The sequence below is a fragment of the Lissotriton vulgaris genome, chromosome 11 (assembly GCF_964263255.1).
Source record: "Lissotriton vulgaris chromosome 11, aLisVul1.2, whole genome shotgun sequence".
Lineage (NCBI taxonomy): Eukaryota > Metazoa > Chordata > Amphibia > Caudata > Salamandridae > Lissotriton > Lissotriton vulgaris.
In genome coordinates, this window is record NC_141699.1 from 149040184 (window position 1) to 149056013 (window position 15830).

Here is a 15830-nt window from a genome sequence, read left to right on the forward strand (position 1 = left end):
CAGCCCTGGCTTAGAGTGTTAAATCCCCCGAAGTTCGGGTCTAGTGGATGCCATGCTTCTGCCTATTATTATTTACATTTGTAGTGCACTACTGTTACCAACAGGTGTCCTGGGGCTAATAACCATCTGCCTGAAATGTGAGAGAGGGATCCGGGTTTGGGAGAGGAGAGAAGAGAGGGATGGAAGGAAGGGGTGAGAGGAAAGGGGCATGGGTAAACTGCTTAACTCTGCACAAGACCTCCAGGGTTTGAAGGGACCCTTGCTGCTCCCAGCCATGGACAGGTGAGCTTCTAATGTGGCAACGCGTATTCCTGCGGAGTGGGAGGCCCTTCACAAAGGTTGACTAGACATCTTTCTGATGTCAATTGCTGTATTTTGGTTATAAACTGGTACTGATGGGGTGAAATCTTTCCTCAGTGTTACTGTGTTTAACAAATTTCTAAATAATAAAGCAATGCTATCCCAAAATACGCAGCAACACAGAACATTATTTAAATTTTCTACTCACACAATTTAGTCAAGCCTGTCGCATAATTTGGTACTCACCTGCCTCATGATTCCAGTATCCCTGCCTAGAGGTTTAGAAATTTTGGTCGGGAGGGGGTCCTTACACCTGTAAATGTTGACAGGGGGGTCTCGGCATCCAAAAGTTTGAAGACCTCTGCTATAGATTGATAGAGAGCGATGATATTTAGTTTTATCTACTATTAATGGACATTTGAGGATGTTCAATTTGTGGGGCTATGCCCGAAAATCTGGCTTTAGCTATGTCTACAATAGGATCTCAAGAGTCCCTGAATATTGAGGACACTGTAGATTGATAGGGAGCAATGATATTTCGTTTTATCTACTATCAATGGACATTTGAGGATGTTCAATTTCTGGGGCTAAGCACGTGAATCGGGCTTTAGCTATTCCTACTAGGATCTCAAGAGTTAATTAACCTATATGCAGTGAAATCGGGAACTCCTCCCTGTTATGTCTGCACTTTATATGAATTAGTATAGTTGAAAAATACATAATTGATTATATATAAATTATTGTTGAATCGACAATGGTCATGAAACATGGTATTTAGAAATACATTTTAGTTCCGATGACTTGAAGGATGTTTACCTACTATGACGGGAGCATCATTCCTAGGTATAGGAGCATGTGGAGTGCCGAATACATTTCTACCGGCAGATGACAAGGTTCTTGGTTCGATACCGCCTTAAGGTGGGGTGGATACAGTTTCGATTTTTATTTTAAATTAGTTATACATATTCTTTTCCCAATTAGAGGAGTGATTATTATGAGAAGAAATGAACGGTGACCCTCAATATCTTAGATTGAAACAAATATTACCGAAGTACGGTACAAGTAGACAGGAGGTTGTAATTTCGGGGTGATTAGAATGTGTTACGAGATATTGGGCTTAAACTCAAATTTATTTAATAAGAACATTAAAATAAAAGTGTTCATATTATTGATTTGTTGATGTTTATCTATAAGATTTTACGAGTATTTCGTATGATGGGAGCGTCTTTAAACACATTTTAAGATGGCGCCCACGCAGCGGTTTGTGGATTTAAGCAAGGGCAATATGGCACTTGAGCTGTACACTCGGTGAAACTTGGACTTTGTGCGGCAAAGTTACAACGGGAGTTGGTAAGCGACAGCTATACTCTTAACTTAGATAGTTTACGGATAAATCAGTGGGAGTACAGGAATGGTTGTTTACAGTTTTTCTACCCGACATCTTTATTATAGAACATGTACTCGTGGATCCCAGTAATAATTTGACTAAGAAGACGCTACCATACCGAGGTGAGATTTAGTATTGAAATATGGTATGTTGATTGTAACGGTGCCGTGGGTGTTATACTGATATTAGGGGGTACTCTGCTTTTCTATCTTACAGGAACATAATCAAATTCGAGACCTCTATACATTGAGGGCGTACAGAGTCGGATAACTGACTATCAAGTGATTTATATTGAGATTTCTTTCGAGGTGAGCCTGGTTACTCAATGCGATTAAGACCTTTAGTTAGGTAAACTTGTGGAGTTTGGTGTATGATTTGGTGCTACCGATATGAGGACCTACCTTAGGGGGCTATTGTCCATTTTTCTTGCAGGACTGTAATAGATATAAGGGACTCATAAGTACTGAGTGATGATGGATTGAAGATTACAAGGATATAAGACTAATAGTGAGAAGCGTTTTCTTTCAGGTGAGCCGGGGTACAATAGTGTGACTATTTTATTGGAGAATGTTATGTTACCACGAATAGGTGGAGGTTGAGAATGGAATTAGAAATAATGAAGTGTCATGGAGTTTGAAATAAGATCTATAATCATGTTTAATCATGTTTGTCGAGTCGATTCAACCATACAAGACTTGAAGATAGATGAGTAGGACTGTTAGAATTGGAGTCCCAGGTGGCAGAGCATTGACTTTAGCTTGGCTTTAGTTTAGTGAACCTAGTGAGAACTATATTCTTTATAGACAACGTGTGACAGATGGTTATATGGCTGCGACTGAACTATGGTGTTTAAGGTGATTTCAGTTTAGAGTACCTAGAATCTTGGGTTCCAAGTGCATAAGGGTGTTGTTTGCAGTATATATTATTATCTAACTTTCTTCTCGTTTACAAACATTTCACGTCGGGTGTGTTGGGACTTTCATCCCCCGCTTTCTTTCTGACCTGATTTGGGGTTAAGGTTAGAATGTTGAGTAATTTATATTACATAAATGTATATGAGACAAAAAAATTTATGTTTTTTATATTATTTATTTTGGGTTGCAGCTTTGGAGAATAAAGGGAACTGACGTCATCACGCCGACGAGGCTCTCTTATGGCTCTGGTGACGTCAGCGGAGTCGCGAGCAGAGCCATGCTTCTGTGACGTTGTCCTCATCGGCGTGGAGAGCTACAAAACATTTCCGAATGCTGCTGGCGCAGGGGATATTCACAAGGTGAGAAATCCACTGGCAGATGTATCCATCAGAAACAAGCATTTGCAATGCAATAGGTCTCGCATTAGGAAAGTTTGAGCTATTGGTATTGTACATGACAATTTTTGTATTTATGTGTTGGTTTTGAAAATAGCGAAATTAATAGCTTTGTCATTTACAATGCCAATAGTTATAACTTTCGCAAATGTGACACCTATAGCATTTGTAATGCAATATGTGTTGTATTTACGTGACTTAGATGTATTGATATTACAAATAACAATGGCTTTTAATTTTTAAAAAATAATGAATACGTAAATAAAGTTATTGTAATTTATAATGGCAATAGCTTAAACTTTTGTAAATAACTTTAGTGAAGATTATGTTCAGTGTATTTTATTGTGATGAAAATCCAAGAACAGAAGTAAAATATTAACTTTACTTTGTGACACAAAGCTTGAAACATTGAGAGAACATATTTGAACCAGTTGTTGTTGAATGGTTGCAGATTGATGCTGTGGTGGCGCTGAGTGATGTTGTGGTGGCGCTGAGTGATGTTGTGGTAGCGCATAGTGATGTAGTGGTGCCCCTGAGTGATGCTGTGGTGGTGCTGATTATCGCTGTTGTGATGCGATAAAGTGAGTGCGATAACTAGAGGGAGGGCGATAGATAGATAAAATGAGGGCGATAGATAGTGTAATTATGTGGCATGTAATTATGTGGCACTGAGTGGTATTGTTTGGAGTGTATGTTGCATTGAGTGCAGTGTAATTATGTAGCATATAATTATGTGGCACTGAAAGGTATTGTGTGGAGTGTGTGTTGCATTTAGTAGAGTGTAATTATGTGGCGTGTAATTATGTGGCACTGAGTGGTATTTGGAGTGTATGTTGCATTGAGTGTAGTGTAATTATGTGGCGGGTAATTATGTGGCACTGAGTGGTATTTGGAGCGAATGTTGCGTTGAGCGCAGTGTAATTATGTAGCATATAATAATGTGGCACGAATGGTATTATGAGGAGTGCATGCTGTATTCAGTAGAGTGTAATTGTGGGGCGTGTAATTATGTGGCACTGAGTGGTATTGTTTGGAGTGTATGTTGCATTGTAATTATGTTTTTTTATGTAAGGGTATATACCCAGGCAGACTTACAGTACAAAGACTGGCTATTTAGAAAAACATATTTATATATAAAAATAAGGAAAAAGCCTTTTTTTATATTGTTATGACTTCTTAATATGTGTTTAAGAAAGGCCACATAAAGAATTAAGAGTTTTTATCGTGTATATTGTGTATACAAAGCTATATGTATTTATTCATTTTTATATCGGAATTAAAAATTACCTTTTTGATATCATTTCAGTCCATTGCACTAATTTTATTATTAATGCTTATATAAATATGTTTTTCTAAATAGCCAGCCTTTGTACTGTAAGTCTGCCTGGGTATATACCCTTACATAAAAATTGTTTTCCCTGACCCAGGAGTCCTATCCATATCAGGGGGTCCTTGATACCTACAAAAAAAGCATTGTAATTATGTAGCATATAATTATGTGGCACTGAGTGGTATTGTGTGGAGTGTGTGTTGCATTCAGTAAAGTGTAATTATGTAGTGTGTAATTATGTGTCACTGAGTGGTATTTGGAGTGTATGTTGCGTTGAGCACAGTGTAATTATTTATGTAGCATGTAATTATGTGGCACTGAGTGGTATTGTTTGATAGATGCAAAGCCACCTTTGAAATTTCCTAGGAAAAGATCCCAGCCGCTGGATTGCACAGTTCAGAGGACTGATATTTGATGGCCTGCTCATTCTAGTGCTCATCTGCACTCTGGAGCAAGGAGGTTAGATTGGCACCCATGTGAATGATTTCTGATCCTTCTCTTAATCCACACCTATAACCCTCACGTCTGAGGTCAGCTGCTGTCAGGTGAACTCATTCCCCACAGCTGCTGAAATAGATTTCTGCACTCTGCCTCAATGCCTAAATGTTTTTATATTTTAATCTGGAAAGTCGCAATAGAAGAGCACCTGTCGGATAGAGGCTGTGAAATTGATCTTTTGGCACCCAGGCGTTTTGGAGATGGTTTTGGGCCACACAGCTGCCTTTTCCTGTGTTACAATGAGCTCACTTTTACTGACCAGCATTAGCAGAAAAAAATTCCACCCTCAGTGTGATGAAGTAGGCGCAGCAGCATTAAAAAACTAGATTGCTTTAGCTAGACTTCCTGATGCTTACAATGTTATGAAGCATAATGTAGTTGATGAACAATTGATTAACTGCCTACACCGCTGAGGCTTATGAAAGGCTCTGTCTTAGCAACCAAACCTTTATTTGCATATAAATATTGTACTTTAACACAAAGGTAGATTAGCCAGAAGGAAGGGTCCCAGGTAAAAGAAATATTCAGTACTTTTATAGCACAATTACTCACACGCAGTCTATGAAAGCTAACAGCACAGGTTAAAATGTCTCAGTTAATTTGATCCATGTCACCTATCTACTTACATGTACAATATTTAAATAAACACGATGCATGATTACAGTAGCATAGTAGTTTATTTGTGGTGCTGCATTACAAATCAGAGTCAGTATGGAGTCTTTTATTGGTGTTTGTAGTTAAAATTAGACACAATATTAGAATTAGTTACTGAAGAGCTATAGCTTCTGCCGGGCCCAGTGCTTGCAATGGTCTGAAACTGGCAAGAATATAATTGTCATTCAGCCAGAGTCTTTAATAGAAAGTCATGCATAACTCATGATGGCAGAGTTTCCATTTGAAATCAACAAATTAATCCAAGACAGGTGATGGACTCTGAGGGGCTCTACTGAAGACTGCCTTTGAAGGTTAAACATCACAAACAGCATGACTTTGGCAACCCTCCTTCCCTAAATCGTAGTCTAATCTCTTGGGCAACGACCATTAATAATTAAAAGCTTCAGCAAGATGGGCCATCTGCAAACTCTTAAAGGCTTGTCATGTATGCTCCTTATCGCGTCTGTATACTTTTCCGCTCACTGACTTACCAGTAACTTGAACACTAGCAATGATATCCATCTGCAGCCAGCTGTCCAGGTGTCCACATCTATCACAGTGGACTTTTCATTGGAAAGAACGCAATGAACATCAGGACACCTCACTGGGCAACTTACTCTCCAAAAAGAGTTATCCCCTACACTTGCTTACACCCATCCCTCCTCCACGGCGCCCAGCTAAATAAAAGGGAGCAGAGTGCGCGTGACCGTACTGGAGTTCAATACTATATACAAAGTCTGTCACTAGCGCCGCATGGCTGGCACCACAGAAAACTCTAATCGTCTAAATGGGTTGAATTTTGTGTTTCCGCAAAGAAAAACGCAATGATGATATCCAGCGACATGGGAATAGAGAGGGGCTTTAGATTTACGGCCGATACAAAGGCTGGGCAATTTGCTGTAAGAATCCTTGAAGAGTGCACAGTCACGATCCCTTTCTCGTATTCCATTACTGCATGGGCCCTGAAGCCAGTCACAACATTCCACCGAAAACCCAATAACTTCAGCAGAAAAAGAAATGTTGTATCAAGCACAAAACTCACCGTGGTTCCTAAGATACTTTAATACGGAGATACTCTAATGACAGAGTCCAACCGACTAAAAACACACAGGAACTCAGACACAAAAAAAGTCATGGCCGTCGCAAGCGCATGCGTACACAAGCTCAAATGCACGTAGATTCTGCTGGGAAAGGGAAAGCAACAAGCACTCGCAATCGATATTGTAAACAAGTGGGCAGGGAGAGAAACTGAACGCGCAGGGCACAATAGCTGCTCGTGCACACACGCTTATCTACTGAGCATGCGTGCTGCCAACCTTGCCTGGAACATGGGCAGGGATGGCGCGCGCGGCTGTGTCCGGGGCTCCTGTGAGCTGAGGGAGCCCCGCCTGCTGAAGCCCGCAGAGAGAAGGCCTATGGAAACCCACCCCGCACGGTAAGTGGGGCATGCTGTATGTATGAAGCGTGTGGCATGCTGTATGTGTGAAAGTGGGGCATGCAGTGTGTGTGTGTGTGTGTGTGTGTGTGTAAGGAGAGGGTGAGGGAACTGTACATTTAGTATTGTTTGCGAAAACACGAAGCACCTAAGACGCCAGCGAGTCGACCACCCAAGTTCTTCAAAAGCTGTAACACTTGTGGTGAACAACAGAGCAGACAGAGCAGGGAACCAATTATCACAGCATGATGCTTGGAGCCAGTTTAACGTATGCACTTTTTGTAAATACTGGAAGCTGACGTGTCTTTATGAGCGTGCTTGCGAGTGAAGTATGTGGTAAAAGAAGGCCAACACCTAATGTAAATGCGCCTTCATAAAGTTGACGAACGCCAGTAAGACGGGCGCCGAAGCCCAATTGCCGATTGCATACTGGACCCTAACACATGTTTATAACTGCTTGCAAATGAAGTATGTGATAGAATAAGCCAGCACTTTAAACCTGAAATGCTAACATCTAACGTAAATGCGACTTACACCAGTAAAACGGGTGCCGAATCACAATTGCCGATTGTCTGAAACAAAAAAGAAAAGTAATTAACATGAACTATAGCCTAGCACGTCTTCGGAAGAACGCCCACAAAAATTGCCTGTAGCAGAGCGACGGCGCCGAGCAGCAGCTGTACACGTGATGCAAGCCGGCCAGCAGAAGCGCGTCCTTGAGGTGAAATCGCCGAGGTAAAGCGCGTAACCATCCCCTGTCCTCCATTCCCGGCAAAGCAACAACAATAGGTCTTTCGCTGGACGCAGCGCTACGCGCTGCTAACACCAGCGAGACCTAAAAAAGGAACAGGCATAAGGCACACATTTGCACTCCCAGGGCTAGTCCTAGCAAAATGGCATATTCCCATACACTGGGCCCAAACACTCCGCCGGAAGTTGGACAGATGGAGGACAGACATGCAAGTGTGGGGGATGGCAGAGGAGGGTCAAATGCAAGCAGTATGCACAGATGAGAACGCAGAGCAGAATCTAGAGTACTGGGGGCACATTTTTAGAATGACTGCAGTTACCAGAAAATATGAATGAGAGGGATGAGCATGCAACACATCATACCACCCCTGCACCAAGCACAGCACTTGCAAATAGTTCTAACCTCCACACATAGCAATGACCTTCATTGGAGAGTAGTGAATATCCCCCCTCCTTTTGCCTGATTAATAATAATGGCTGTTTGATAGCCTGCCCTAGAAGAGTAGATATATGTTAATTATGAGATGGAGTTTTGTTGATAGTCGCTGCCAAAAGTTTTCTGTTCCTTTTTTCTTTTCTGTTAATTAATTTTTTTCATTCTAATTGTAACCAAATATTGCTGCACATATTTCTCTTGGGTGTGAAAGACTTCGGAGTAACGTGCATTGAATATATGCCCATTGATGTGGCTCTGAAGCGAGAGCACAGGCGCTCAAATAGACTGCCATGATGTTACACCAATGAATACCCTATGGGCAGACTGTAAGAATTATTTGAAGAATAGGTCCTGTGATAACAGTGCAGCACTGCAATAAAATACGTTCAAAAAAAGTATACCTTTTTATACATACCTAATTTGTCTGGAGTCTGTCTCTGAGTGTGTGCCATCAGCCTTGATTGAGAGAATACAATACATGCTTAACACACCCTCCTAATAAGCCTAACTGCTCACCTACACTACCACAAAGAGAGCTGTTAGTGATTATCTAATTTAGTATCTGCTATACCTCTGGGGATCTCCTGGACTCTGTGCACACTATACCTCTCTTTGGTATAGTATATACAGAGCCAGCTTCCTACACATAGGGCAAAATACAAGAAAACCAGGCTGTTCTCCCTCTCCTCCTAAACCATTGTCATCCGTTTCTATGGAGCTTTTACTGGAGGAAATTAGGGCTCTTCGTCCCTTTATGGAAGACACCAATGCAAAGTTGCAAGTGCTCACAGACTGGTCGCCGATGGAGGCGAGGGTCACCTCTGTGGAACAAAGTGTTTCCTCGCTTCAGGAGTCTTCCTCCAAAATGTCGAACTTATCCTCACAGCTTCTGTCTCTTCAATCTCAGGTGGAGGAACTTGAGAACCGAAACCGGCGCAACAATCTTCGTATCTACGGCCTTGTGGAGGGCTGCGAGGGGAGTGACCCCATCACCTTTTTCAAGTCCTTTTTGCTAAAGTTGTTGCACCTACCAGAAGGCACTGCGCTTAACATCCAACGTGCCCACAGACTGGGCAGACCTACATCGTATTCTTCACTTACTTCAAGACCGAGGGGAGTTATCATGTACTTCTTAGAATATACTGACCTCCTGAAGGTTCTCTCAGCAGCTCGAGCCTCTCCTTGACTCACCTGGTCTGGTTCTTCCTTATCTTTTGCGCAGGACTACGCCAAAGCCACGGCTGCTCGATGCAAAGCTTTTTTGGACATGAGACCTGATCTTCGTGCCATTGGGGCCAGATATGGTCTATTCCATCCGTGCCTATTTAGGGTCACCTACAACAATAAAACGACGACCAGTTAGTCTTCGCAGCTTCCTGAATTCTTGTAGACCAAACGCTATGGATTCTTCTGAGTCTCCCTCTTCTTCTTTTCCTCCTTGATTCTTTTGTTTTCATGTCTTTTCATTGTTTTCATTTGTTTCCTTTGCATTCTATTTGCCTGTTGCTTCCTTCTTTCTGTAGTCGTACGTTTATGGCATTCTTGTAATCTATCTGGGTCATCCCTGATGGTATATTGCCTCTTTTTCTTGTTGTTTCTATTTTGACATTGCTGTAGATTTTATTGTTATTTCATGTTTACATTGTTCATTCATACGCTGTTGGTTCTTTTCATTGTTCATTGTTTGACATTTTATGTATTCATTTCCTTACTTTTTCCGCAGACTTACTTCTTTGTTCCTTGGGTTCCTTCGGTTGTGCGTGTCGCTGACCTTGAAGGTCCAGCCTGTTCGATGTGGCTCCACCCCTCCCTCCTTTTTGTTCCTGATCCTCTCCGTTTACCCACCCCAGTTTGTAGGTATGTTTTCCTTTTTTATTGATCTTTATTCTTCTTCACTTCTTCACTTTTATTTCTTCCTTCCATTTGTTTTGTCTCTCTTTCCTCTCTGGTGTTATTCTCTGTTTTTTCTCTTTTGCTTCTTTACCATTATCTTCACTTGATAATTTGTCTTTTACATTGCTATTGTGAGTTTTGTTTACCCTAATCCTACTCTACAACTTCGTTATCTTCCCTTCTCTCTTTTTTACACTTTTTTACTTCTTCTCTCACTTGGCAGTGCGTTTTTTTTGCTTGTCCTCTTCTCTTTCTCCTTATGTTTTTTTCCATTATTCCTCTCTAATCATTGTGGTTTTTCACTCCCTTTGGTCCTTCCCTTTTACTCTTTGCATCTGTGATTGGTATCTGTTCTCACATGCTTGATGTCTGTTAAGATTGTTACATGGAACGTTAAATGTTTTCATTCTCCCATTAAGCGACAAAGAATTTTAACTCATCTTGCTAAATTGAACGCAGATTTTGCTTTTTTACAAGAAACTCATTTGTCTCAAGATGAATATGCCAAACTTAAAAGAGGTTGGGTGGGTGAAGTCTTTTATGCTCCTGGGGTTGGGAAACAAAATGGTGTGGTAATTTTATGTCGCAAGTCCCTTTCTTTTTCTCTAATTGACACAGAATTTGATCCTGATGGTAGATGGGTTTATGTCAAACTCTCCTTAAGGGGTGTTCCACTCTCTCTTTTAAATGTTTACGCCCCCACAGGTGGTGATCCTAATTTTTGGCACACCATGGCTTTGTCCATCACCAAATACCTGGATGACAACTTCATCCTGGCTGGGGACTGTAACCATTCTCATGACCCTTTTTTAGACAGACATTCCAAGGTCCCCTTTGTCCCCAATAAGACTCACAAACTTTTTGCCCAGGCAATTTCACAACATAAGCTAGTCGACGCTTGGCGTCTATATAATCCAACTACTAAGGAGTTCACCTTTTACTCTCTTCCACCAATCCCAGTCTCGGATTGATTACATTTTTGTTTCTCACCACATTTCCCAAACCCTCACTAATGCAGACATTGGCCCCATTTTATTGTCTGATCATGCTCCTGTCTCGATTAATATTGATATTTTACCTAAATCTATGGGGCCCAAACGTTGGCGCTTTAATAATTCCCTTCTCTTGGATCCTAAATTTGTTGCTTCCTTTTCCAATTTTTCTGCCGAGTTTTTTGAGTTTAACGACACCCCTGGTATCCCCAAACACACTATTTGGGATGCTTTCAAAGCTGCGGCAAGGGACTTTATAATTTGCTTTGTTGCTAAGAAACGGAAACTTGCCCGCAAATACACTGGAGATCTTCTCCACAATATTAAGAGACTGGAACACTCCTATTATACTTCTCACTCACAGGACAGTTTGACTGCCCTTGTTGATGCTAAAATGAAATTTAACAAGCAATCCACGGAAGATGCCTCCCTATACTTGTTGAAATCTAGTGCGAAATTTTATGGGGGCAAAAACAAAGTGGGGAAAATTTTTAGCTAATTACTTGAAGGTGAAACACAATAAGTTAAACATTGAAGCTATTTTTGACAATAACTCTGTTCTCAAATACAACGATGATGATATCTTGTCTGAATTTTCTCGCTTCTATGCTAATCTTTACTCTTCTGAAACCCATACCACTGCCTCTACCTTATCCAATTATTTTTCCGATATTCGCTCTCCTCACACTTTCCCCCTTGACCTAGCCTCTTTGGAATCTGATATCTCACAGCATGAATTATCTACAGCCTTACAACATCTCAAAAAAGACAAAGCCCCCGGACCAGATGGTTTTACTGTTGAGTTTTACCTTCAATTATCCAACTTTCTTTTAATCAAATTGCACTCACTTATAGGCTCATTTGTCACCTTGGGTAGCTCCTCTGGCACTTTTTCGGATGCTTATATATGTCTTATCCCAAAAGATGGGAAAGATGCTAGACACTGCAAAAATTACAGACCCATATCTTTGGTCAATATAGATTATAAGCTTTTCGCCAAGGCACTCGCTGCAAGGTTAGATCCTTTTTTACCAGATTTGCTAGGCCCGGAACAATCTGGGTTTGTTACAGGACGTTTTATATTTGACAATACTAGACTCTTATTTAATGTTTTATCTAAATCTCCACGCATTCCACACTCCTTGGCAGCAATTGCTCTAGATGCTGAAAAAGCTTTTGATAGGGTCGAATGGCCATATCTTTTTCACACGCTTAAATGGTTTGGTTTTGGCCCCAAATTTATTTAACTAATTTCCTTCCTTTATTCTAACCCCCGGGCTGCAGTCTGCGCCAATGGTTTAATTTCTTCCTTTTATAGTTTGTCCGGAGGGGTCCGTCAAGGCTGTCCCCTTTCCCAGTTTCTTTTCAATTTAGCTTTGGAACCCTTTAAACTTCGCCAAAACCCGGACATCTCCGGTTTTCAGACTCTCAATTGTCATGTCAAACTCGCTGCTTATGCAGATGACATTTTACTCTTCATGTCTAATCCTACTGTTTCTGTGCCCGCTTTCCTCCAGGAAGTCCATAATTATTCTCTGATTATAAATTGAACAATGACAAGTGTGAAATTTTACCCCAAACAAAATGTACCTTTAAACCTGATTTTGCCGCTTCTAATTTTACTTGGAGCCCCTCTCATATTAAATATTTAGGTTTCCATTTTACTCCCCTAGTTGCAGACAGTCTCCCTTTGTCTTAATAAATCTATCCAAAAACTTACTGACTTAACCACGAAGTGGCATCCCCTTTATTTGTCCTGGTGGGGCCGCCTTGACACTATTAAGATGATGCTGTATTATTTTTATTTTTGTTTTACATGTAATTTGTTGCAATTGAATTTCTGTGATTCACATGTTCACTTGGAATTTTCTATAATAATTTTGCACTGCTTAACTTACTTTCTTGTTATTATTCACCTTTTATTGCTTTCTCTATTGTAATGACACCCTTTCTCTGATCAATATTTTTTTTCTGAACAAAAAAAAAAAAGAGTTTCCCAGGTATGTGTGAGTTGTTGAATCGAAATCTTCAATTAAAATGAGTTCCAAATAAATAAAGAATTCAGAGGAATTAGTAATCAAGCTTTAACTCAACATTCGGATGGCATAATTCACATGTTGAGATGTGGCAAACGTTGATCCCAAGCTCCATGAATCTCCATGTACATGTAATTAATTAGGACGCTGGTTCACTATGATCTTTGCAGGTCATGATAGCTTCGTTTTACCTCTAATTCATTACACAGACAGTTTGAACCACGATATACCCAGTATCAATGTATTTATGTCTCTTTGTACAGACATTGCATTTTGTGGGTTTTGATTCCGACTGCCTCTCTAAGTCACTGACCCTCCATTGTATTTACGAGCGGGTGGTTGCCCTACTTCACAAACTCTTATATGGAATGTTATTGCTCACCTACACCCTTTGTTTTAGTATGTTGCACTCCGTTACAAATAATCGTATTGTAGATTATCTGGTTCTATTAATTAGACACCTTTTGGGAAACAATGTCCCAGATTTGCCAACTGCAACAAGTGAAATGACAATATGCACGTTATCTGAAGACGTTTGTATTTACCCATCATAAAACCAATGAAGAGGATTAAAAAAATATAGCAATAGTACTTACTCTGACCAAACTAGAGAGGTCTTCATCTTTGTGTTTTTGCAACTGTAAGAACAAAACAAATGAACGAGTTAAGGATTATAGAGGTTCCTCTATGCCAAATACATTATATTTTTCTCTGTCACTAAATGACATTTTATTCCCATATGTGCTGGTTGCCCCATAGACTACACTACCCTGTGGTGGTGTCCCTCCCTCCAATGCAACCACAGCAACTTAGAATGGTAAGCCTGTCTATACCGTTTTGCGTATGCAAACCTCAATCCTGTACTTGAGCGGAGAAACCCAGTAAAATCTGGTATTTGTAGTAAAAAAAAAAAGATATGAAGCTCATTCTCGTCTATGGGGATGCAACACCTCGGAGGAACTTAGAAGTCCAGTACAAGCTTTTCAGTACTAAAGGTCAATTTTAGCGAGATTTGTGCTAGTTTTTCAGCATATCTACATGAGAGCAAGGTATAATAAATCCCAAGTGAATATCCTGAAAATCAGAAATTGGCAATTCACGTTACAGTAGTTGGTTATCCTGAAAATAAGTCATAAACCAAAGATGTATATCCCTGATTTAGATGCCCATCAGATGGCCCCATGGGCTTTGGGAAACTAACAAATAAAAACTTGTGCTCGGCTCACACTGCACCTACAGCCATGTCCAAGTAAATGTTCACATATCAGAGACAGGCAGGTAGATGGAGAAAAAGGTGTAGGAGCAATCACCTGACAATTTTCATTGTTAAATTGTGTTCTAAGTAACAAAAATGGTCTTGAATCCCTTGAAGGCATCAGAATACAGTTTTCCGTGCAGAAACACTTTTTATCTGGAAATGAATGCAGAATACACACCATTTCTGGTGTATACTAGTTAGTTTTTACTGTGCTTAACTGACAATTTTCACGAAATAAAAAAGATTAGTTTATGCAATTACATTTCAAATCCGGTATGGAATACAACCAATTTTTTAAGCATGTCTTCATCATTTTTAAATGAAATGCACCCAACCAGCCAATCAGCTTTCAGGTACCAATGCAATCAATAATTTTGAATAATTCTGAAAATAATAAACAATGTATCCATATGTTGGTTAAATGTACAGCTGATGGAAGCAGGGCTTACTTCATGGGTGGGGCGCAGGGGTATTGGGGGACTTCGGGGGCATTACTCTCTTTGGCTCTGAAGCCGACCTTGGCAACAGGGTCCTTGAAACGAGTGACACTTATTAGTGTCTTGTGTGAGAAGGTGATTCTTGGAGAAAGAGCAAAGGCACTCTCAGAAACCATTCTTTAAAGTGTCAAGTTGCCACTCTGCCCCCGAAAGAGTCAACGCCTCCCACGCACTATGAAGATGGATTAAGATGGCACTACCAAGGCCTGGAGAAAGCTAACTGGCTTGTGGCTAACCCTGGAGACCATGGAATAGCAGATGGCGGAAGAGTGGCAATCCACAGAGTTTAAGTTAATTCAGCGTCCCAGATCGGACAGTGTGACTCTCACTCATACTGGGGACTGTGGCAAAGACGCATGGTCTGACAGGATGTCCCAGTGTGTTTTCATTCAGCAATGATTACAACTGTTCTGGGGCATTGATGTAGCTCCAAATTCTGAAGGCCTTGCTCTCATGTTTGTTGGTGGACCATCTGAGGGACTACGGGTTGGTCAGTAAGGAGAAGCTATTGTGGAATACCATGCCACTGAAAGAGGACAAAAATAGGAAGAAGGATTTCTTGTTTACAAGAAGCTGAAAAGATGGAGGGGAAGGACCTATAGCTTCAAGCTACATTGCAAAGTATTGAAAGCAAAATATCATCAATGGAGAGCAGGTTGGAATTTATCAGGCTGGTGAATGTGATAATAATTATATATTTTTAAAGAGTGCATTGTTAACCTGTAGGAAGGATGACTACCTAGTGGTAGGGACTGTGATTCACTGGTGAAAAGATACATTTTAAGACATTTGTGAACCTGGGTAAGGTTTGAGGTCCCACCACTGTATTATGCCCTATGGTATAAAAAGAAGGATGAATAGGCATGTGTTTTTTCAAGAGAGAGCCAGTGGGGGGCACGAAAACCGGCAGATCCCAAAACATGACCAGAAATGCTGGCAGAAGTCGAGCAGCAGAATTTTGGACCATGTGCAGTCTTGCCATGATATATTTGGGAAAGCCGAAATAGATTGTGTTGGCATCGTTGAACCTCAAGATGATAGTGACTTAGAACACT

The 15830-nt window shown here is 40.6% G+C and overlaps 2 protein-coding genes across 3 annotated transcripts in view; one reads left to right on the forward strand and one right to left on the reverse strand.

Annotated features, from left to right (window-relative positions):
- The window catches only part of MLXIP (MLX interacting protein), a 2166122-nt gene that overhangs the window by 1431814 nt on the left and 718478 nt on the right, over positions 1–15830 (reverse strand). For both annotated transcript variants that reach the window (XM_086942977.1, XM_086942976.1), the window contains one exon: positions 13617–13658. In XM_086942977.1, the coding sequence (XP_086799103.1) occupies positions 13617–13658 (42 nt within the window). The remainder of the gene's footprint in view (positions 1–13616; positions 13659–15830) is intronic.
- The window catches only part of LOC147679418 (uncharacterized), a 177410-nt gene continuing 163144 nt past the window's right edge, over positions 1565–15830 (forward strand). The window contains exons 1-6 of the mRNA XM_086942978.1: positions 1565–1650; positions 1753–1809; positions 1904–1995; positions 2120–2215; positions 2792–2960; positions 9823–9956. Of these exons, the coding sequence (XP_086799104.1) occupies positions 2841–2960; positions 9823–9956 (254 nt within the window). The 5' untranslated portion in view covers positions 1565–1650; positions 1753–1809; positions 1904–1995; positions 2120–2215; positions 2792–2840. The remainder of the gene's footprint in view (positions 1651–1752; positions 1810–1903; positions 1996–2119; positions 2216–2791; positions 2961–9822; positions 9957–15830) is intronic.